Source organism: Mastigoproctus giganteus, chromosome 7 (assembly GCF_048544385.1).
Source record: "Mastigoproctus giganteus isolate SK-2022 chromosome 7, ASM4854438v1, whole genome shotgun sequence".
In the NCBI taxonomy this organism is placed as follows: Eukaryota; Metazoa; Arthropoda; class Arachnida; order Uropygi; family Thelyphonidae; genus Mastigoproctus; species Mastigoproctus giganteus.
The window spans coordinates 35,676,059-35,702,015 of record NC_143581.1 but is presented as its reverse complement, the minus strand read 5'-3'; the positions used below and the strand labels follow the sequence as shown (position 1 = coordinate 35,702,015).

At 36.0% G+C, this 25,957-nt stretch overlaps 1 protein-coding gene across 2 annotated transcripts in view; it reads right to left on the bottom strand.

The window, feature by feature from the left end:
• Nucleotides 1–22,181, bottom strand: part of RanBPM (Ran-binding protein M) — a 380,347-nt gene extending 358,166 nt beyond the window's left edge. For both annotated transcript variants that reach the window (XM_090377616.1, XM_090377617.1), the window contains exon 1: nucleotides 21,977–22,181. In XM_090377616.1, the coding sequence (XP_090233742.1) occupies nucleotides 21,977–22,169 (193 nt within the window). In that variant the 5' untranslated portion in view covers nucleotides 22,170–22,181. The remainder of the gene's footprint in view (nucleotides 1–21,976) is intronic.
• Between the last annotated feature and the right edge of the window lie 3,776 nt (nucleotides 22,182–25,957).

Here is a 25,957-nt window from a genome sequence, read left to right as displayed (position 1 = left end):
TGATGCCTAATTTCTAGACACTCTCTGCACCTGGCACACACAAAGACATCCTCCTTGGCTAGATCATGTTCTGTTCCAGAGAGTTCGGCAAACTATCTAATAGAATCCTAAATGCAGTGATGCGTATTACGCTATATAATTATACGTTAGAGCTATCTAGTTACCACAATTAAAATTTTGAATTCCCTACTACTCTATACAAAAACAATGGCTGCAAGATTCAAACGAAATAACGGTTTTACGTATATTAAGTAGTAATCTACAAAAACTCTTTATCTAAATTAAAAATAAAAATAACCAGCGTAACTATAACTATAAGACTACGTATACAGTACATTATAAAATAACAATTAGGTAAATAAAAAGGCAAACACTTATCACTTTTTCGGAGCCTGTAATTCACAGCTGTAATATTTAAAGAGAGTCAGCACTCTCTCCCTTGTTCAAAAATCTTGTAGAGAGTTCCCTAAGTTCATTATTAAGAGATTCCTGTGTAGAACTATATCTGTAAGCATTATAGAATTGGCTAAAAATGATACTTCTTTTATAAATAAAAGGATGATAACCTGAATAATGTAAAAATTTTCCTGTATTTGTTGGTTTGCGGCATATTTTAAAATATATGTTATTGTTGACAATAGTTAACGTAAAATTAAGAAAATTTATGGATTTCTCTCCCGTTTTTCATCTTCTAAAGTGAATTTAAGTCTCGTATGAATTTTGTTAAATGAATCCACAAGATTAATTACAATATCATGAGAAATTATCATGAGAAAATATCATGAGAAATTACAATATCATGAGAAATTATCATGATTAATTATGAGAAATGACCAGGATATCGTCAAGGTATCTACTATAAAATGGTAAACTTGAAATATACGGATTTAAATGTAATTGTTCGATATTGTTAAGGTAAATTTCTTCGACAAGGTGACTCATCAAGTTAAGTCCCATCAGGAGTCCAAAAATTTGTCTATAAATGTTTGATTGAAAATCAATGTAATTGGCTTGAATGAAAAATCTGATAAAATAAAATATTTCAGTTTTTGGTAACTTGGTTTTATTCAATATTATGGAATCAAATCAAATCCCATAGTGTATCAAGTGAATAATTAACATCTACATTGGTGTATAATGAGACAGCATCTAGGGAAAACAATTTATCATCATTATCTAACTTTTTGTCTTTTAATTTATTAAAAAGTGACTCTGAATTTTTTATACTGAATTTTAAAATAAGACGTAAAGGTTTTATAATATCATATAAATATGATGCGAGAGATGCAAAGGCCGAATTTTTGAAGGAGACAATAGGTATAATCAGATACCCCGTTCTGTGCAACTTAATTTGTCCAAACAGGGTAGGTACATTATTGGTTCTAGCTTTTAGATTCTTTAGGGTTGCCATTGTAATATAGTCTTTCTTCCTGTATTCAGTTAGTGTCAATGTATTGTTTTATGTGGACATTGTGGTGTAATGGGCCATCAATTTAAGGATTGCCCTTCTAAGGACTCTCCTGCTAAATGTGTGAATTGTTTATCGAGAAAACATGCATCAGTTCATTTTGTTAAACGTACTTCTATTTACCAGTTGATATATGTTGAGTTATCGGATATATTATTTAATTTCTCAATATAATCCTTTCTATTTAAGACGACAACAATGTCCCCTTTATCCGCTATTTGTAAGAGCATGGACCACCCCGAAATAACTTTGTCCCTTATTAAGAAGTTTAGTCTACAATATTTTAGTAAATTTGACAATTGTCTTCAATTTCCAGTCCATTATTGCTGGGTCGTTTAGTTTTTAGTGGGTTGATGTGCATCGGCATTGCTTTGCCCTTCCTTTTGGCAGTGAGTAGATTATGGAAATTGAATACAGGATTATTTTTAAGAAACTCCTATATATTAACAATTTTAAACCATAATATCATGTCATAAATTTAGTTTTATATAACATATTAATTAGATTAATTTGATGTGAGCGTCGGGCCAAAGAACTTCCTATAAAAAGGTATGAGTCAATCTCTATATTTTACAAAAAAAAAAATTACAATATTTATTTCTCACGGGATGAAAAAGAACTCTGTAATACATATTAACAGAATTTTGTAATAAATGAATATATTTACATAGAAAAGCCTACCCTTTCACAGAGGAATGATATGTGCTTCATATAAACAAATACTTTGTATAAAATGAGTATATTAATGAGATTTACTGTAATACAGGTGTGTTTTGTGGCCGAACATGATGTAGTTTAGTGGTCCTTTGCAGCACATAAAGTGCATGCAAAGGCTCCACGACAGGCCATTTGCAAGTGTCCATATTTCTAGCACTTAAAGCACCTTAATGGATTTGGGACATATGGATGCACCAGACAGTTGCTATAACCAGCTTTGATCTCATTAGGAGACGTCAATGAATTAAATATCAGGGTGATGTTTCTAGTGGGAATACGTTTCCCATCCCTACACATGAATATTCATTTTCCAGCTGCCACTACTTGTGAGGATTTAATTTAGAACAGATTTCCTCTTTGGACACTTCAAGATTCCATTCAGCGATGATTGCACGGGATGAGTTAAAGTGTCTCGTGGAGATAACTGTGATAAGCATTCTCCCAATAGATGTAGCTTGGAGCTGTTCTGAATGTCTTCACTTCTGGTTTGTTTGTTTGTTTGGTTTTTAGGAGCATTAGCAACTAAGGCCATATTGCTCCGGGAATATGCGGTGGTCATTCTCTGACCTTTCCGCATCCTCCGGATTTGGGACATATGTATTTGGTGGTGACGGGATCGAACCCCGGTCTAATCAAGAAGTGTGTGTTACACACTGCTGCTCCTTCCCACCTGGCTACGGAGGCGCTCACTTCTGGTCTCTTTAAGTATGTCGCCTAAGGAAAGAAGCCATTTAGGAGGGCCTGCCAACCCTTCTGGATAAAGAAGGGTGACATTTTTCTAATAGCTTTCTCACTTGTAGAGTGTATTATCAGGTAACGAGGTGTTGGACCTGATATTCTTTCGGTTTTCTGTCATTTTGCTAAAGTGACATCAGCAGGGTCAACTTCAAATTTTTCACATAGGGACCATGTTGGAACCCCAGAAGAAATATCTTCATCAGAATTAACAAGTATTTTGTTTTTGTTCGGTGCTGGGCTCCCCAACCACCACTGAACCCAAATGGAATGCCCACTGCCCAGCAAGCAATAAATGCACTCAGGAACAGGACGTCAGAGCTACCCAGATACTATACCCACACCGCCACCAGCCAGAATCCTGTCCCTCGGACAATGAGGGTAGTGGTATGGCATTGACCCTTTCAGGCAAACCCACTAGCCGACTGATCTTAGACACCCACCTTGTCGAAGCAAATAGCCAAAGTGGTGTGTTGAAGCTGGGTCTCTAAACAACCAGGATCCCCACCCCTTACCAAGTTTACAGGATAAGGGGAGATCTTGGATCCCAGCACACAGCAACCACCTATGGTGTTATCATGGAACCTAGGCTGTGGATGTTGGATCCCACCGATGCTAATCTGGAGGACCAGCAGCATCACTGAGAGGTACCCTCACCATGTACAGGTGTGCAAGTCGAGGGGCCAGTTGAAAGTAATTCTTCCCCTCCCTCCCAATAACAATGATTTCTTAATGCTTAATCCTAATGGTTCATACACCTGCAGCAAGATTACTGGATATATGCAATCAACTCCGGGGACCTTACTCACCTTTAGGTAGGAAAGGTCCCTGGAATTTATTGCATATATCAAAATTTTTTCTAATAAACAATCATCTAAAATTTCAATATTGCTTGTTTCACACTGCTCAACCTCTCCTCACTCATAAAAAGTCTTTTGTCTGAAAAGATCAATGTGAAGTACTGTTCAATTCATCAGCAATATCAGATTACCTAACACTTTTCTATACCACTATGCAAAGGCCAATTGAGTTGTTTTCTTTTTTGTATTCACATTTATGAAAACCTCCTTGTCTCGATTCTTTGCTCACTTAGACAGTGATTTCTTATACTTAGCCATTGCCAACCTCATTTTTCCTGTGGTCCTATTCCAGATCAACTTGTAGCTGTCACAGGCTTCAGCACCTTTCATCAAGCTGTAACTGTTGCATGCCTCTTTTTCCGCTCTATTAGACTGACAGTTCTGTATTCATCCATCTTGGCATCCTCCCCACATTATATTTTTTACAGTATATATGACCTCATGGCATCTATGACTATGGCTTTAAGGGCGTCCCATACTTCTAACATATTAACCATCCCTCTTTTGTCTGCCCAATTAATAAGACCCTTTGCTGAATTTAAACCCCCATCTTTAACGACTGCAATCTATTTCTTCCTGTTCCAACTGACGATTGCCTGTTCACTTCTTACTAATGGGTGATGTACCATGCCCTATGATGTCATCTAGTTTGACGGTAATGACAGGTCTAGATGGAAATAACAATCATCTAGTTCGGTGTTTCCCAAACTTTTTTTGCTGATGGATCCCCTTTTGGCTTTGAAAAATAAATACATATCCCTGTTGTTCACATAAATAGAGGGTGTCCAGATAATAGGTACCCAAAATTAAAAATTTATACAGTTGTGGCCCCGTATCCGCTGATTCAGTTACCCGCGGTTAACCATGGAAAAAAAATGGAAAAACTTAACACATACTACTTGCATGTCCAATACGATGCTTCCCTTTATTTTTTACAATGTCGCATATTGTTTGATCACCAACATTATAATGGTTCTTTAGAGATTTAGCGGATGTACCGTTTTCAAACGTTTTAATAATTTCAAGTTTTTGTTTAATTTGAAAGAACAACCCTTGCATTTGCCCATCATTTTCGCGATTTCTAAACAAAAAAAAAAAAATTCCAACATCCCTAACATAAATAACGAAATAAAAATTGTCTTTTTGTGGTGCAACGGAACACAACAATCGACGCAACACACTAAATTAAACTAAACATTTGGTCTCTCTTTTTTTTTGTTTTGAGCGGTAAGTGTGAAGACACCAGGGGGGTTGCAAGATAATAGGTACACTAATCCCCCAATGATGACTTATAACGCCGGTTCTTGTCGCTTATTTACAACTTGCAAAATATCTGTTTATACCTATTCTAGTTATTACTTGAATTTTATGATTTCTGGTGGTTTTTTTTTTTTTTTTAATTTGGAGTCTTGAAATGTCCCGGTTAATCCAATCCCGGTAAACCAAGAGTCTGCTGTACTTTATTATTACCGTATTTAATGTTGGTAATGTCTTACTGTGTGTTTAGTATATCGATTAAACTTTATTATACGTATGTACAAGAAAATCATGTTACATATGGGGTCGGCAGGTGTTCGCTTAAATCCGCGGTTTCAGCCATCCACAGTAGGTCTTGGAATGTATCCCTCACGGATACGGGGGTCTTACTGTATCTCAGAACTGATTTATTATATGTTTATAATCTACCTTTTCAGACTGACAAAAAAATCACTGAATAATTCTAGTTATTAATTGAATTTTATGATTTCTGGGTTTTTTTTTTTTTTTTTTTAAATTTGGAGTCTTGAAATGTCCCGGTTAATCCAATCCCTACAATCCTATAATAAACTTCCACTATTTAAGTATACATTCAATCATACCTCATAGGCTACTGGCATGAAGAATGGTGTTGTTTCTTCGTCACACAAAGTCCTTTAAAGTTGGGAGTGATTATAGACAACTGAATTCTAGAGTGTCAGGTGTGACACCCAGTCTGTAACAATATTTAGATTTTGTTGCCATATAACTTGAAAATCCAGCTTTGCACATATAAGTTGTGGGAAACAGAAGTTTAATCTCTGCATATTTATACACTTGTGGATATTCTTGAAAACTGCATCAGAATTCAACCAGAAAAAGCTCACTGAATTTCTGTTTCAAACTAGTATCAGGTGTAATATCTATCAAACACTCATAATTTTGTACAGACATGCCATCCGGTTTCTCTGAAAAACAAAATGGTTTTCAAATCTGGGTAGTGTCATCAGTAGAAGATGGGAAGTATTTCTGGAATGCCTGTTGCAAACCATTTAAATATTGGATGATGCTACTATAAAGTTTCTTCCAGGCTAGATTCTGTTTCTATCAAAAATCATTCAGAGTTGGATTCATACTGCCTTTTTTCTACATTTCCTCTTCCAATATTCAAGTTTACATTGAAAAGACTCAATCCTATCCCTTGTTGTGAATATTGACAACAATTGACACAGCAAGTAAAGGTGGCTTTACTGATGCCCTTAAATGCAACAAGAATTTCCAGAATGGTACACAAGCAGTGGTTTTAATCTGTAATCTCCCACTGCATTAGCCCCAAGCAAGAACACTGCCCTATCTTTTGAAGCCTTGAAACCTGGCAATGTCTTTTCCTCTTTGGCAATGTATCTTCAATCTGGCATTTTTTTCCAATACAGAGCAGTCTCGTCAACGTTAAAAATTTGCTGCATTGAATAGCCGCCTTGATCAATAATTTTTTCCAATTCATCACAAAATTTCTCTGCAGCTGCAGAATTGGCACTGGCGACTTCACCACATAACATTGTGGAAACCAGCACGATGCTTGAACCTATTTAACCACCCATTGCTTGCCACAAACTTGGCTTGGGGTTCACCGTACTTATCCTTAATATCTTCATAAATACTTGTTGCTTTTGCTTGAATGGTCATTAGAATCAGGGGCACTCGCTTCTGAATCTGATATTTCATCCACATTATTAACATGTTCCATCTTCGATATAGCACCTGAATGCTGTTTTGTGATCACTGTTGATCTTAAGTGCATTGATCCTTTGACATGTTCTTTTATACGTGCACTATCCTTTAAAATAGTATTCACTGTTGAAGCAGCGAGACCTAATTGCCTTGCAATAGATGATAAACTTTGTCCTGCTTTGTACTTCTTAATCATTTTCATCTTCATTTCTAAATCAATTTTCTTTGGTTTCCTAGCACTTGCACTTTCCATTGGTCCCTTTCCCATCATCATAGTAATACGTAAATAGGAGGGAAGACAAGTTTCTGAAAATTTGTTTTTTATATGATTAAAGATTTCAGTGAAGGGGAACATATTTCACCATAATACCATAACATAAAAACCTACAGAATTCCAATTATCAGAATTTTCACAAATGCAATAAGATCGAGTTTACTACCCGCTTATAAAAAGGTTGCATTAACAGAAAATGCCCAATAAAAACCAGAAAGTGCAAATTGTTTTTATTGTTTTTTGGTCGCGACCTCTAGAAACGTGCTTTAGAAAAACATCTTGTTTTTCTAAAGCACGTGCACATGAAAAAGTGCAAATTGTTTTTATTGTTTTTTGGTCGTGACCTCTAGAAACGTGCTTTAGAAAAACATCTCAAAGGGGTTCAAAATTGATTCTTATAACGAGAACATATGATAAAGATGAAAGGGTAGTGCAATTTCCATTATAAATATGACCTTTTAGAGAGATAAATAGCTTAGTAATATAGTGAAATTTTCAACTTCCAAGGACTTTGAACAAATTAAAAAAAAAAAAAAAAAAAAGTGTTACTGGGTTCACATTACGATATTATCACGATACCTCCATTTATTCCTACGGGATGCAAAATACACTTCCACGATTTTTTCAACTTTGCACCGGCCGGTAAAAACTTACGTAAAGTCAAATTTCCATAAGTCAAGTATTACAAAAGTAGGGGAGTTCCTGTATTAGCCACATAGTATAATGAAGCCACAGGCTTTGTGGGGACAACTTTTTCTAACAATCAACAACTTGCTGGATAAATGAAAATTCCTCACAATCTAGTCTAAATCTGTTTCCCTATAATTTCAATTTATGGCCCGTAGTTCTGAAATTCTATATAAAAGTGAAAATTCTGCCTTCATTCATTTTACTAACTGCTCTCATAGTTATATACCTCAATTAGGTCCCCACTAAGGTGGCTGGTTGCCAAGCTCTGTAAGTCCACATAACCGAAGTCATTCCTCATATGGTTTCCTATCTTTGGACTCTTTCAAGAAACTCAATGTCTTTTTTTTTTTTTTTTCAGCTGAATCCTCCATACTTGGACACAGTATTCCAATCGTGATCTTACAATTACCTTATACTTCATAATCATTTTCGAATGCATGAAGGATTATGACCCATCTATATTTGCAGGTTCAACAAGTTCAATAAATCAATGATAGGAAACTATGGGCCTTTCTGGCTACCTGTTTACTTTCTGAGGAGAACTTCACATCTGCCTGTATTGTAACTCCAAGATCCCTTTCTTCCTCTACAGTTTTTAATTCAAACTTCACCATGTGTATAAGTTATTTTGGAGTTGGTAAGTGTAAGACCTTGAATTATGTTGCATTCAAACATAGCTGCCTTTTCTGACCATTCTCGAAGCCTGTTCAATCATCCTGAAGGAGCTCTACTTTTTTTGCACTGATTAACAACTCAACCAATCTTTACATTGTCTGGAAATTTTAACATCATCCTCTCTATCCCATTGTGAATGTCATTTATGAAAATCAGAAACAACTGTAGTACAAGAACTGGACCTTGGGGGAGGGGTGAATCTTCTGACATTACATCAATCTGAAGAATATCCATTAATAATAACCCACTGCCTTCTGCCCTGCATTCATCTTAGAATCTTTACAGTAATTCCTACATGTTATTGACGACACACTTGCCCAGTGGTTTTCAACCAGGATGCCGCAACAACATTCCAGGGGTGCCATGTAATTTGGGTTTAAGTTACTTACACTTATTATTATTTTTAATTTATATGTTTATTTCATTATAAAAAGGTGTACAGTATCTTTTTAATTTTGTGGTGATCTATAATTGATGTTTACTTATTACCTCTATATAAAGAATAAAATTATATACTGCATATAATTTGTATTATGAAATGTAATTTTTATAATTATATTATATTAGATCTAACAGGCAGAAAATTGAGTAGGGGTGCCGTAAAATAAAATAAGTCACTTAGGGGTGCCATTATTAAAAAAAAAGGTTGAAAACCACTGCTCTGGACAGTTGAGACTAAGTGTTCTTATACAGTTTACTGTGCTGACACTCTTTGAAGTTATTTAAACTTGTTAGCCTAGCATTAGCTTCCAGTTCGTTTGAAACACTGCTACCCTTGGTACAATTTACAAATGTCAGCTGCTGCAACAAAAAATTAACTTTTGAGATGTGTGCAATCAGATAAATAAGTAATCTATATTATCTCTATCTTTCCTCCTAACTAGAAGTTTCACTGAGCCTTTAAGGTGGCCTCAATGATATTAGCAAAAAACCTTTCACCACCTTTGTTCAAATGTATTTTGTCTGTACAAAACAAATTCCTTTTACTTACAAGTGCTGTCCACTGATAAAAATTTATCCTTAAAAGCTCTGCAAAGTACATCAAGTTAATCCAAAAGGCTTTTAGCATACAGTGCATACCATCATGCCTGGGTAGAATTGCAGCCAATATACATTCTTACCAAAACCATGGAATTTTTTTCAGCACGGTCCATTTACTTAACAGATCATCAATTCATGTGCATTTAATATCATCGGCCTCCATAAATAATAATGCTCTTTTACAATACTTATTATGCAATAAAATCATACAAAATGGTAGGACAGCCCGTGGGGTTCAGTGATAGATAGAAACTTTGCCAGCAGGAACAAAGGTGATTATCCCATTGTATAAGACAATTTTAATTGCAAAAGGGTGATTGCAGAACAGATGTTTGCATTCAGAAGTGTACTCAATCATTGAAATAAAATTCCACCTAAAATTGTGGAGACTATAGTTTAAATTAATTTAAGGAAGGTTTGGAGATGAATTATTATTCTAAGGAACAAGAAAATAATGCAGTTTTTTTGGGTTTTTTTTGGCTGATGCTATATAATCTTTGTTTCCCTGCATCAAATTACCAAAAGATTAGCACTGAAATTATTCTACTTTCACTTCCGTGTATATATGCCACATCACAAACAGTCGCATTTTCTGTACTTAGATCTAATGTGTTGTGGAAAAGATATTAACCTTCCATCATTTGTACCACATAATTTAGGAAATAATAAAATAAAATTTTAATATCCTGTGGAATTGGCATTATTTCCTGTTAGATTCCACTTTCTGTTGCTAGTATGGCATAAGACTGAGACCACATTTTTAACTTTTTCTGTTGTTTTTTTTTTTTTAATTTGTAAATGAAATAAAATTCCTCTGTGTACCCTGACCCATCAATATTCCCTAACTGATTATACTGTATTTTCTGTTTTCATTTCAATATACTATGAATTGCAAGGCATCAGTTTTGTTTGGGCTTTAAAAGACTCCAGGTGAGCAAAAGCATGTATCTTTCTTCTAGTTAGTTCCAGTTCCCATGCCTGCACCCGGGTTTCAGTTGGGGGAAGTGAGGGACCATAAATTCTAAAAATATATGAAAAAACTTTATTTTTGGATTCACTCATAAATTTCTTTCAGTATTTTTTAACTGAGTTTAACACATCATTAGAGGGGAACAGGTATCCTGTGTGTTATCAGACACTCAGCGAGGGGAACAGGTATCCTGTGTGTTATCAGACACTCAGCCTAAAACACTGATGGATCCAATATCTCTCTATTACAGAAGATTTAGGAGAAGTCCAGTTGGCCTGCCTCCCTAAAATCCACTCATGCACACCTTCTCGATAGTAAGCCCTGTTACGTCACTTGTTGTTTGTTTGTTGTTTGGTTTTTAGGAGCATTAGCAACTAAGGCCATATTGCTCCAGGATATGCGGTGGTCATTCCCTGACCTTTCCGCATCCTCCATATTTGGTGATGACGGGCTCGAACCCCGGTCTAATCAAGAAGCGTGTGCTACGCACTGCTGCTCCTTCCCACCTGGCTACGGAGGCGCCCGTTACGTCACTTACGTGGCAACGAGCGTGTAGAGCGGTTCTCTTCAAGACACCTGGTCAGCTTGAAGAGGAAAAGACCAAACCCTCCAGCATATGACAGCACGACAAAACAAATGGCCCTCAGTCCCCAGCAGCTTTCACTCTCCCTCTTACGGCAGCGAGAGGATTAGAGTGGAAGAAGAGGGTGCTAAGAATCTCTGGGTATGACCAGGCTACCATGCACGGAAACTGAACCTGGCCTGTTATAATGTAAGATCACTCATCGGTGAAGACAGGATATTAGAGCTGGAAAAGAAATTAGAAAATGTTAATTGGAATATCATTGGTTTGGCTGAAACAAGAAGAAGGAATGAATCACTTATAAGTTTATCAAGTGGAAATCTGCTGTACACCAATGGAAACAATGAAAGGAGAAGGTGGAGTTGGGTTTCTGGTCCATAAAGATTTTGAAAACAACATTTTGGAATTCAAAAGTACATCACCAAGGGTGTCAAGACTAATACTCAAGATTTCTAAGAGGTACAAGCTAAGGATTATAATGATTTATGCACCAACATCGAGCCATGATGATAAAGAGGTTGAAGAAATGTACACCGAAATTGAGAGTCTTCTAGATGAGCAGAAAACCCACTACACTATTGTTATGGGAGACTTCAATGCTAAGGTTGGAAAAAGACAAAACAGCGCAGAAAGGGGAATTTTGGAAATTTTAGAATTGGTGAAAGAAATGAAAGAGGTGAAAGACTTGTGGAATTTGCAGAATCTCAAGGACTGTCAGTAATGAACACTTTTTTCAAGAAAAGGGTGAACAGAAAGTGGACACAGAAAAGTCCGAATGGATTAACTACTAATGAAATCGACTTCATCCTCACTAACAGAAGATATATTGTGAATGATGTTACCGTCCTGAACAAGGTAAATTTTGGAAGTGATCACAGAATGGTAAGATGTACACTTGATATAGATGTAGGAAAGGAAAAGAAAAAACTGACTCGAGTAAATAATACAAAGGTCTTTGAGATAACAGAAGAGGAGAAAAAGCAGTATGTACTGGAACTTAAGAACAAGTTTGAGCTTCTGCAGACTACTCAGGACCAAGATATTGATGAGGAATATTACAACTTTTTGACAGTGATAAAGCCCAAGAAACCTATAGGGAAAAAGAAATCCAAAGAAGAAAAAATTAGTCAAGAAACACTTGTCGTGATGAACCGAAGACGACAAATGAAAAGCAAGAAAAACACTGACAGGGAGAAAACTGAGTATACTGAGTTATGCAAAGCCATTAGAAAGAGACTCAGAGTGGACATAAGATTTAACACAAGAAAAGTAGAACAAGCATTAAAGGAAAACAAAGGATTTAAATCAGCAGCCATGAGCAGTAATACAGAAAGACAAATGATACTGAAACTGAAGAATAGCGATGGTGTACTTATAAACAGCAGAGAAGGCATAATTCAAATAGCAGAAGACTACTATAGAGAATTATACAAGGAGCAGGGGAATGATGCCAGCAGTGGGGAAGATGGATTGCAAAGTAGCAACACATACGACATACCCGATTTTCTTCCTGATGAGGTAGAACATGCAAAGAAAATGAAGAATCAGAAAGCCCCGGGGGAAGATGAAGTTACTGTAGAGTTGTTAAAATTGGGAGGAAGAGACATAACACAAAAACTGGCAAGGCTCTTCACAAAGTGCATTAGAAAAAGTGTGATGCCTAAGTGGAATAATGCAATCATAGTTTTGCTGCATAAGAAAGGAGATAAATCAGAAATTGGAAATTATAGACTAATTAGCTTGTTATCCCACATCTACAAGTTGTTCACAAGGGTCATTACTAACAGATTAGAAAGAATACTTGATGAGAATCAACTGAAAGAGCAAGCTGGCTTTAGGACAGGATTCTCAACTATGGATCACCTTCACGTAATATCACAGCTAATGGAGAAAGCAAATGAATATAAAATACCATTATGCCTGGCATTTGTGGATTATGAAAAGGCATTTGACTCCATACAGCATAAGGCAATGTTTCGGGCAATGGAAAGACAAGGCAATGTTTCGGGCACTGGAAAGACAAGGCCTTGATACCCCATATATTATGATTTTGAAGAAAATATATGAGTGTGCTACCTCCTTTATTAGACTAGACAAAGACAGTAGGAAATTTAAAATTGAGAAATGAGTTCGAAAAGGAGACACAATATCTCCGAAGCTGTTTACTGCTGCCCTTGAAGAAGCTTTCAAAAGATTAGACTGGTCGCAGAAAGGAGTCAATGTGAACGGAGAGTACCTAAACCATTTACGATTTGCAGATGACATTGTGGTCATAAGCCACGATCCCAAAGAATTAGAGGAAAATCTTAATCAGTTATGCACAGCTAGTAAGGATTTTGGACTAAAGATGAATATGGCTAAAACAAAAGTAATGATGAACAAGTATGCCACAGAAAGGGAAATAATGATTGAAGGAGCAGTAATTGAAAAGGTGGAGTCGTATACTTATCTGGGACAAGTTATTAGCTGTAATAATGATAAATGGCTGGAAGTCAAGAGAAGAATAAATTTTGGATGGATAGCATTCAGGAAATATAGTCACATACTGAAGAGCAATATCCCAGTTTGTCTGAAACATAAAATAATGAACCAATGTATACTCCCCACCATGACTTATGGAAGTGAAACTTGGGCACTCACCAAAAGAATGGAAGAGAAGCTGAGAACTACACAGCGAAGAATGGAACGAATCATATTGGGAATCAGACTGTTAGATAAGACAAACACATGGATTAGGCAGCAAACTCAAGTAAAGGACATTCTTATCAAAACTAAAGAACTAAAATGGTTTTGGGCAGGACACATAGCTCGAAGACATGATGACAGATGGACTAAGAAAATAACAGAATGGTATCCAAGAGGAGCTAAAAGAAAACCTGGAAGACAAAGGCGGAGATGGCTAGATGAAATTCACGAGTTTGTGGGTAGTAAATGGATGGCCAGTGCTCAAAACAGAAGGAACTGGAAAGTTGCTGATGATGATGAATTATTGTATTACCTTTTTCAGTTCAGCAAAAAGGCTAAAAATTAATTTTTTATAATTAAAACAAAAATGGATGTCTCACAATGCCACACTTACACCTTTATTAAATTAAGGGTGCAAATAATGGAAGGTTAATTCCAATGATTGTCACAATTTGCAATTCTACAAAAGGTTTAAAATTATTATTATCTGCAAAACGGTAAGGGAACTGACATAGTTGAACAAGCTGTGTGCTAAGTATAATATCAGTTGAATTAATATTTGCTTGTCTATTGTGATTTTTAATTCCCTAATGAATTTAGCAAGCATAAATTTGTAAGTGAAATTTCTTAGAAACAACATGCATAAAGGTAGTAACATGCAAAGAAGGCTATTCATAAGAAAAATAAAAATGATCATGATAAAAGATAGGTATACAAAGAGATGTACAGGTAACCTTCGTATAACATGGTAGTTAGGTTCCTATAAAATCTCGTGTAGAGCGAATCAGTGCTTTACGGGACTAAGTATAAATTCAAATTGAGGAAAGACAGATGTAGGATAGATGTGCGGAAATTTGCCCTTTAGCCAGCGGGTAGTTAGTTGGTGGAACAGACTTCCATCCCTTGTTGTGGAAGTTGATAGCCTAAATAAATTTAAGGCTTAGCTGGACAGGTATTTCGAACGAACAGAGGGGTGAAGTGGAAGTGGGTTTTTTTTTTTTTTTTTTGGCTGATGCTGCATAAGCTTGCTTTCTTGCATCATATGCCTCTACTAATGCTAATGCTAAGTACAAAAAGGGGGGGGGGGGTATGTTCCAAGAGCTAACAAAAATCCACCATTCTATATTTCATGTATCTTCTGCTTGCTTTAAAAAATCATTAATTTGGGTCTGTTTCTTGATAGATCTTTGTTATTTCATCATATGGAACTAAGCATTTTTGAATCTCCCTTTTGAACTTCGGGCTCCTTTCAATAGAAGAATCTGAATTCAAAAAATAGCATTCTAATTGCTCGGCTAACTTTTTGCCTTTCCCTATACTTTTTAGCGTAAAATTTGGCAGTTCAGAATTTATCTGTGCCATCATCCTCTGAATTGATTTGATTTGCCTCCGATGCCATTTCCACCAAATCTGCTTCACCAGCCTCTTTTTCTACCAGAAATTCTTGAATGTCTTTAGTAATAATTTTTTTATTTGTTTATTTTATTTTTTTTTAAGGAGCATCAGCAACTAAGGCTATGTTACTCTTTGTTCAAATTGTGTGTGTTCTGAGGTCGATTTTCTACTTTTCTGGACAAAAACCCGAGTTTCCTGGAGAAAAAACATTCTACCATCACCTGAGGTCAACTAACTCAGCTATGTTGTAAAAACTGTTGCAAAAAATACCCATAAAAATTCCTCCCATCGTCGACAGGATTCGAACTTAGCTCTTTTCCACCTGGGTGGAATGACAGCGATTGTACCAACTGTGCTACCCACGAGGACTTCAGTAGTCATATTATCAAAACCTTCCCCTCCTACTGACTTAGCAAGTTCTATTCCCTCATGGATTCCCTTTTTGTCGGTTCGACCATATTTCCCGAATGAACTGACTCCGGCCATACATTTTTCCAACACGCATTTAATGTTGACAGTTTTACTTCTTTGAGCGATAAACTATGATTCCAATACAGTCCACAACTGAAAAATGTTTCCATGTCTCCACCACTTCAGTTTCCCATCAATTCAATTCGGAATCAATGTTTTCCCAAATCCATGTAATGAGTTTCAAAGGTAGATATAATGTCTTGATCTAATTAAAGAAGTTGTACTAGGTGGTAGGAACATTACTTCAACGTTTGGATGATTTCTTTTGGATGGCCTAGCACGCTATCCAATTGTAATAACACTTTGAAATCTAGATTTTTCTACAAGTTCAATAGCACAGATCCAAACATGGGGATTTCCCAATATTTTTTTTTTTTTTGCATAATGATTAGTGAAACAAAAGCAGGGATTCACAAAAAAGAATGGAAATATTGAAAAATTACATCCAACATAATAGCAGTTTTTCCCCACACAAAAGCTCAAAAATACAGTGTTATGTGAGGTTGCCAAAATTCTCTAACTGTGTTAGAACAAAACTGTGTTATATAAATACTGTGTTGTGTGAGGATTCCACACTTTATCACTTGCGTTAGAGCGAAACCATGTTGTACCAGTACTGTGTTATACAGGGGTTGCCTGTATTGCCACTATTTTTGTATTTCAGTCATGCAGAATTTTTATGTAGTAAGAGCCATAAGAACCTTGGGGAAAAAGGATATGAATGATTTCATGCTACTATTTCATGTTTATAAGATTCATAATTACATACACAGGCACATTTCATTTGTAAATAGAAATTTTTTTTTCAATGAAAGGAATTAATTTCAGTTTTTTAATAATTATTGGATTAATTTGTTGTGCAGAAGTAATATCAAAAATTTTGTGCAATAATGCTTCCAAGAGATTAATTATTTCATGTTTCTGTTTTGTTATCAATAGAACACCATGGGCTGTCCTAGTGGCCTGTCTACAGTGGTCAGAGAACTTCATGTCAGCATTTACAACTACCTTTATGTCTTCTTCATTCTCCAATACCTTTTGTGTTGTAACACCCAATTGGTATGTTATTGTGGGATTACTGCTACCCAAATACAGCAACTTGAATTTACCTAGATTAAACCTCAAATGCCACTTTTCAGTCCACTTCCTAATTTATCCAGGTCATGTTGGAGTAGCACACACTAATTTCTGTCATTATTAACCTTTGCGTCATCAGCAAACTCAGACATTAAGCTTGTGAAGCCTTCCTCAATATAGTTAATAAATAATGAAAGCAGTAAGAGGTTCAACACCACACCCTGAAAGTCTCAAATAAAATAACGTGAAACCATGAACTGCAATGGCCAAATAATCATTCTGTGTCCTGCCAATCAACCATTCCTTTATCCACATATGCAACAATACCTTATCCATAATGCCACATTGCTCCAATTTGTGCAGCATTGTCCATATGGAGAATATGATATCAAAATTATTATTTGCATTCAGTTCATTTGTGGCTATCTTATAGCAGTAAATCAGATTGGTCAGGTATTATTTTCCCTTAACATATCCATGCTGGATTGCCTTATAAACCCATTCCTTATTGAGGGAATCCTGCATTACTTCTATAACTATGGACTTATAATTTTCCCAAGCTAAGAGGTCCCCAGTGACTACACCAATGTGAATAGAAAATATTTTCACATTTCCAATCTATAAGGCCTACCCCTGGATGCTCTCATTATCATAGCTAAATGTTTCATTAGCTCTTTATTGTTTTTTTTAATATAATTGCTTTATATTTAATCAGCACCCAAGGGCTTTGTTTACTTTTAAGTGCAACAACTTATTTTCGGCTTCCTTTTGTTGTGATATCATTTTTCTACCAGTTAGAATTAGGTATTCTTCTGGTATTCCCAAATCTGAAAACTTCATGTGTGAATGCACAGTGGTAGACAAAAAAAAACTGCATAACCTTAAAAAAAAGTAACATTTGTAGTGAAATGTATAAGTTGGTTGATTACAATCATTTTGTTTGTTGCAAAGCAAAGGTATTGTGTCAGATAATTCTGTTATTGCATCAGACAGTAATTGCAGGATATTGCATCAGACAGTGATTGCAGGGTATTGCATCAGCCATTTCTATAAATATGGCATTGTAAGGGTATACACGCTCATTAGTATCCTGTTTTGCACAGGTGTAAGCATGGCTCCATATGTTCAGTTGCACCAAGAAAAAAAAGTGTAACTGTTGCTCTGTCCCAGGAAGGGCTTTCTACGAATGCTGCTAGTGCTTCTGATCTAAAACTGAGATGGCCTCTGGTGTTAAAACAAGTGCAAGAACTATCCAAAGATGGCTTTCGGAATGTGATTTGCATGCCAATCAGCCCAAGAAGAAGCCTTTGTTGACCCAACAAATTAGGAAGAAGTGACTTGCTTGGGCTAAAATGCATGTTTCATGGACAAAAGAGCAATGGGACACCGTCATCTTTTCTGACAAATCAAAATTCAACCTTCAAGGCTCGGATGGGAAGCAACATGTCAGAAGACAAAAATTGGAGGCATACTGACTGCATATCAACTGTAAAGTTCCCCGCCGATCAGATAGTCTGGGGAGGCATAACAAGCAAAAGTAACGTAGTGAATTAAGTTTATCAATGGAACGGTGAATGCAGAAACCTACAATACTATCTTGGAGGAGTGCCTGAAACCAGTTATTAGGGATCAACACCCAGATGTCCAAAACTGCATTTTTCAACAGGACTCAACAGGACCTTGCTACACAGCAAAATTGGTAAGTTTTATGCTATTGAGATTTAATGATGAGTTTGTCTTCTTGTCTCACAAGGCTTTTCTCCCTTAAGGTGCAGTCATACCTCAGAAATGTTGGCATTACAGTGTTGGACTGGACCAGCAACAGTGTAGATTTGAACTCTATTGAAAATTGTTGGCACATAATGTTGTCTAAAATTGCTCAGATGAAGCCAACAAGTAAGATTCAGCTGCAGGAGAGCATTGTAAGTGTATGGTACCACGAAGTTGGGCAACCGTATATGCAGAAGTTGATTAACTCTATGCCACATATCATTGCAAGGCCATAATTGCAGCTCAAGGAGGAACAACAAAATATTGAGGACTTATTTTGTTGATTTACAGTACATAATACTATTACGTTAACTTGTCATTTCAGTTTGTACACGTAAACGCAATAAAATGTATGTTTGTTTCTGTCATTATTAACCTTTGCATATTTCCATTTCTCATATTTCCATTAATTATGCATTTTACCCTTTGGGAAGATATTTATGGCAGTTAGATATATCAGGTGGAGTATTTTTATTGGATTTCATTCACAGAGATATATATCCCATCTAAAAATGCATTTCAAACATTTCTGCAACTCACAATGCAGCACAAAACACATTATTTGCAAAATTCACAAGTGATGCTGTGTTTTTGTCCGCCACTGTAGTATGTAAGTTCAGACATGTTTAAAAGTTGGCAGATGACCGGCAGTAACAGTTCATGTTAGTGTGCAAAGTGATGTGTTGTATTCTGTTTTTTCTCATCGTAACAGTGAGATGTACTCGTCAAATTTTGTGATACCAACGTCAAATTTTGTGATATCAAAAAAAAAGACTCAATCTGAAATGTTTACACAGCAGCTGTATGGTGCTTATACAAATAAGAGCTGAAGCAAAGTAACATTGAAAGGTTAATGTTTTATTTATTTATTATTTTTTTTTTTACAAAGAATTTTTATTGCATTACTACAAAGTCTTTTTATTTGATTTCATTCACAGACATATATCCCATCTAACAAATGCATTTCGAACATTTCTGCAACCCACAATGCAGCGGAAAACACATTACTTGCAAAATTCATACGTGAAGCAGTTTTTTTGTCCACCACTGTAGATGTATGATATGTATTCAGTTCATCAGAAACCTGAACAGGATCATCAATCACTATGCCATTCATTCCTCTCCTTCTAGTACTAGTATTAACATATAATATTTTGCTACTTTTTTTTTTTCACATTCTTAGCCAAAGACCTCTTGTAATCTATCAGCCTTAGCGGGTTTAACACCATAGTAACTGATTTCACACTAATTTATAGTTGCTGTAAGCTTCTATGTACTCTAGTAATTTATAATCAGCCCATGCATTTTTCTTCTGTGCCACTAATCTCATCAGTTTATCTAACATACATTTAGGTCTAAACATTAAATGGAAGAAATGCTTGGTTTCTGCCTGAACAGAAACTAAGCATTTCTTCCAGTCTGTGTTAAACTGTTCTCAGTATTCTGTTAGATATTACAGAGAGCAGAGTAACACAACTATTAGTATGTATCTTCTAGGATTCATTATTCTTAGAACCAATATAAAAGGTGTCTAAAAATTTTCCCATTGTTGCAATATATTTAATTTAAGAAAATAAATTGTAAAAGGATGAAAAGTATTGTAATAAATAATCATGATAATGCAAAAGGCAAAAACAAAATCATACTAGATATATTAGTTTCACAAAACTTTTCTTAGTCATATTGAACATAAATTAAAAAGAAACTTAATAATAAAAAATTATTCTTGAGTATAAATTAATGTCTTTCAATGTTATTATGTATTAAACTTCCTTTAATTTTTGAATAATTAACCATCTACTTCTTGGGCTAAAGACAGGATTCAGACATGAATCCAAATGTAGCTAACAAATAAATTACAATTTTTTTTCTAGGTAGTGGAATTAGTGCCACCTATTTTAGGAAACTATAAATTAAAACAATCACGTATATTCAAGTGCAAATCCTCACGCAGAATCTTAAGATAGTGGCAACCTCCGTGAGATGAGGACCATCCATCAGAAATCTATAATTTTGTAAATAAGTAATGTCCACAATTCAAAGCAAACAACAATTTTTAATGTGTTACAAAATATGTTGTTTTTGTTTTGATTGCATTTTCAAAGCTTTACAAAAAGTTCACACACTACTAACAATATACCAGACTCCATTTCTCAATTTTAATCCCAAAACTTCCATGAGCAGGTATCTCTAAATTTCATTTTTTGAACCTATAATTCTTCACTTTAGGGCAAATTACCACATCAAAGCACATGAGTTGGGTGACACTGTTTATAGTTCACCCCTCCCCCATAGTTCCTGCTTGCACAAGGGCAAAGGTCTTAATAGATCAGCTTGCTAATGATCGTATAGTAATAGTATTTGCCATATAGTGGCAAAAAAAAAAAAACCAAGTAGACAAGAAAACACAAATTATATGCTTTCCTCCTCACACAGGTAAGTATCCAGTTGGCCTTTTAATTTATTTACACTGTCAGTCTCAACTACCTGCGAGGAAAATTTTGTTCCCACTATCAACGACTCACTAGTTAAAAGAAAACTTCCTACAATCTAATCTAAACTTCAAGCCCTGTAATTTGAATGTATGAACCCTAGTTCTGGAATTCTTTAGAACAGTGAGAATTCCATCTTCATTTGTTTTATTAATCCTTCTATATTCCCTATATTCTTGCTATGCAAATATAAAATTTCTGTGGATGGGTGAACGAAATCTAAAATAAATCATTTAATATTTATGGCCGAAATTTATAACAAAAAGGAATAACAATAATAAATGGATTTTGTTTATTCTTTATTTCCATGAAAACATTTTTAATTAAAAAAAAAAAAAAAAAAAAAACGTTTACGCACAAACAAATTTTTTACTCTATGACAGCTGTGGATCATGCATGAAGCAAAAGTATGTCAACGGTAAATTCTGCCAAAATGGTAACAGCAGAAATTGCATTCGAATCGCATTTCTGAATTTACTCTTCTCACACAATTTCGATTCACCAATACCACTAATTTAATTGCCAACCTACTATTCGACAAAAAAAAATTTTAATAATCTCGGTTCAATACACATTTATTCGTGTGATATGACAGAATTGACCTTAATGGTTTAAACCAGTTTCAACTCTATAAAAATCATCGCACCCTTCATAACCCTTCTAAGGTTTACATTACAAAAATTTAAATATGAAACAAAGCTAATTATTATGAAATTTAACAGATGTAATCAGTCAGATCTAAATAACATCTTGGATCGCTGCCGCTTGCTTCTCTTGTTTGTTTGTTCTCAAAAAACGATCGAGTTCAATTTCAGAAAATACTTTCAAAAGTATCTAACCAAAGGATTTTGAAACCATCTGATTAATATTTTCGTTTGCGTAATTTGACAGCTTCCATTTTCCCGATTATTAATTCAGTTTGGCGTGTGACACAGTTTATTTAAATTCAGAATCCAACGTTTCTTGGCAGTGTTTAGAAATTCTGAGACTGTCATACACTCAAGAAATACAACGATCACAAAATTCTTTAATCTTTACCCTCAGTACTATTCCAAGACGTTCAACTGCACCGAAGCAAAACGAAAGAATACCGTAATCAAACTCACCTTTGTAGTGAACTCGAAGATTTGTCTGAGAAAGACCTATATAAGTAAATTTATCTTTTGGACTCCAGGATCTCGGTAAAGGTGTCTCGTTCTCATTTACCATAGGATAAAGTAATTTCACACGATCCACTTGCTGAGAATTCACGAAATTTTGTGCATCATTCCATCCAGAGCCTTCAGCCATTGTCGCCATTTGCCTTCAATTTCCCGGATGTCATGCCAATGAACACAGGGAAAAGCGTCACAGCTGACGCGTTGACCTACCCACAGCAACTAAGGAAAAAAAAAAAAAAAAAAAACAGTCGATGAGTACTGTATTCTTAAACCAAGGCTATAAAAATGAGTGACAACGTAAGTCCTGCTTTCTTGTTATAATGCCACTTGCTAACAGAGTATAGCAAAGTTTAATTGAAAAAAAAAAAAAAAAACTTTAAAAAATTTAAAGGAAAAACAAAAAGAAAAAACATTTCATGGCCATTTTCTCAGATTAATTACAAATATAATCTTCCGAAACAACCTATGTCAGTTTTATAATCGACAGCGCAACTCTCAATCTCTTTCTCCGTCACACAAAATGGAAAGGGACTGGGTTTTTGTTTTTTGTTTTTTGTTTTTTCAAAAATTTAAGTTAAAAATAACACTTCCCTTCATGTAAACGTTTGAAAAAAAATTCAACGTTCATTTGTTTTAAGGAACAAATACAAAACACAAAAAAGGCACCGGGATGGACGGGATCTATCCAGTTATATTAAAGGAGACAGCAAAGAAAGTAAGCAAACCCTTAGCCATAATTATGAGAGCTTCTATGGACTCAGGGGGAGGTACTCATAGACTGGAGAAGTGCAAATGTGACCCCAATTCACAAAGGAGGATCAAAGGGCAACACAAATAATTATAGACCTGTTAGTTTAACTTCTGTTCCAGGAAAATTAAGGAAGACACTGGTTAAAAAAGCACTACAGGATCATCTAGACAAGACTTCAATTATAGCTCGGACACAGCATAGTTTTGTTAAGGGAAAGTTTTGCCTGATCAATTTGATTTGATACTATGATGTGGTCACAAAAGAACAGGATGCAGGAAATAACTTTGATATTATATATTTGGATCTTAGAAAGGCTTTTGATACTGTTGCACACGGAAGACTGCTGCACAAATTGGAGCAGTGTGGCATTGGAGGCAAATTGCTGCTATGGATAAAGGGATGGTTGAGTGGGAGAAGACAGAGTGTGGCAATCAATGAACACTGCTCATCGTGGACTAATGTTATTAGTGAAGTCCCTCAGGGTTCAGTGTTGGGTCCATTGTTGTTTTCTGTATTTATAAATGATATTTATGATGGTATATCAAGCTTAATGTCCAAGTTTTCAGACGATACGAAGGTTGGCAGGGTTGTTAAGAACACTAATGACAGTATGCTGCTGCAACAGGATCTGGAAAGGTTGAGCAGATGGGCTGAGAGGAGGCAAATGAAGTTTAACATTGACAAATGTAAAGTACTACATATGGGAAGCAGCAACCCCAAAGTGACGCATCAAATCTGTGGTACTACACTGACAGTGGTAGAGAACGAAAAGGACCTGGGGGTAATTGTGAAGACAGATATGAAGTTTTCTGAGCAGTGCAGACGGTCTGCATGAGTAGCTCATAGTGTCTTGTCAATGATATACAGGAATGTTTCTAGCAGGGATAAGGTGGTGATTATCCCCTCATATAAGGCAATGGTTAGGCCACACCTTGAGTACTGTATACAGGTCTGGAGGCCTCATTTTCAGAAGGATGTAGAGCTGTTGGAATGAGTACAGAGAAGGGCAACAAGACTAATGAATGGAACAAAGGGTTGCTCTTATGAAGAAAGGCTTTAATTTTGCAAATTACAGTGTCTGGAGACTAGGCACCTGCGAAGTGATCTCATTGAGGTGTATAAAACCTTGAATGGCTTGAGAGCTCAATGCTGATGGAATTCTCCCTCTTGCTCAGAATAATCATTTGAGAGGGCATAAATTCAAATTCAGGAAAGACAGATGTAGGATAGATGTGCGGAAATTTGCCTTTAGCCAGCGGATGGATGGTCGGTGGAACAGACTGCCATCCTTTGTTGAGGAAGTTGATAGCCTAAATAAATTTAAGGCTGAGCTGGACAGGTACTTGGAACGAAGGGAAGGGTGAAATGGGAGCGTGTTTTTTTTTTTTTTTTTTTGGCTGATGCTGCATAAGCTTTCTTTCTTGCATCATGTACCTCTACTAATGCTAATGCTAACATGTACATACGCTTAATTTGACTATCTTACACATCTAGGAAAACGGCTCTAACCGTTTAGAATTCATTTCCAAAGTTATGAAAACAGATGAGAAAATGTTCTAACCAGACGAGATAAGATCGAAAAAATGTTGCATAAAGTAGAAGGAATTTGTTTTCTGAACACAGAATTCATTTGGCCCACCCTTGGGGCTCACATTTGGTGAGTATGGGCTTGACACACCCAGGGTCCTGAGCTGAACATCATCATTCTTCTTTTCTTGATTATCTCTCTCTCTCTCTCTCTCTCTCTCTCTCTCTCTCTCTCTCTCTCTCTCTCTCTCTCTCTCTCTCTCTCTCTCTCTCAAGGTAACTGTAATTTTTTTTTTTTTTTTTGCCTGGTGCAGCAAACGCTTTAGGCTTCTTTGCACCATACGGCTAATGATAATTTGAATGGAAAATTAGCTTTAAAGGAACAGGCAAACTGCTGATTGGGGTTGGTGTTGGTTGGTTGTTGTAGGATTTTAGGTGCATCATCAATTGAGGTCATATTGTGCTGTATATAACATGTCTGTAAATTCTTTGTGTTCTGTAGTCAGTTTGCTGAATAAAAATCTGAGTTTCTTAGAGAAAACACTATGCCACCCTCAACTGAGACCGACCAACTCAGCCACGTTGTGAGAAAGGCCCATAAAATTTCCTCGAATCATTGGCAGGATTCCAACTTAGGTCTTTTACACCTGGTGTGAGTAAGACGGTGATTATACTAACTGTGCTACCCATGAATGCCTTCTAATTAGAGAAACAGTGTCAAAAGCTTTTCTGAAATCCAAATATATGATATCAAAATTATTTTTTGCATCCACTTCCTTTGTAACCACATCATAATAACCTATCAAATTTGTCAGACAAGACTTTCCCTTAACAAATCCATGCTGTATCTGAATTATTGCTGCAGTCTTGTCTAGATGACTAGCAATGCATCTTTAACCAGTGACTCCATTATTTTACCCGGAACAGATGTTAAACTAACTGGTCTGTAATTACTCGTGGCACCCTTCGATCCCCATTTGTGAATTGGGGATACATTTGCACATCTCCAGTCCGTGGAGACCTACCCTGAGTCCAAGGATGCTCTCCTAATTATGGCTAAGAGTTTATTTAGTTGCTTTTTTTATGTGAACCCCAAACACGAGAGGTATTAGAACCTATAGTACTTAGTACCGTGCTTGGGTTGGAGGTTGAGAAGACGAAAGAAGTTATTTGTTGACATTGGGCTTGAACTTCTGTAGTTTGTTATTTTCAGGAAATACGTATGAAGGAAGGTTGTTCCAGAAAACGGCAGTTGAATGAATAAATGAGGAAGATGAAAAGTTGGTTCTGTGGGTTAGAAGTTGGACAGTAAATGAATGTTGGTTGTTGGCAGCACGTGTTCGGACTTTTTTGAAAGATCGAGAGCGGGAATTATAGAAGCCAATTCAGAAGAACAGTGCCCGCGGAAGTATCTGTAGAAGAGGCATGCAGAAGAAACGGCACGTTTATGAAAAAACGAGTGCAGAGACTCTGTTAGAGATGAATCATTAATTAACCTAACTGCCCTCTTCTGAATGGAATGAAGCAGCCTGAGAGAGGCTTTGGAGGCACCATCCCAGATGTGGGAACAATATTCCATGGCAGAGCGGATTTGCTATTTATACAGAGTAAGCAGCTGTTTGGAAGAAAAGTAACGCCGAGAGCGAAAG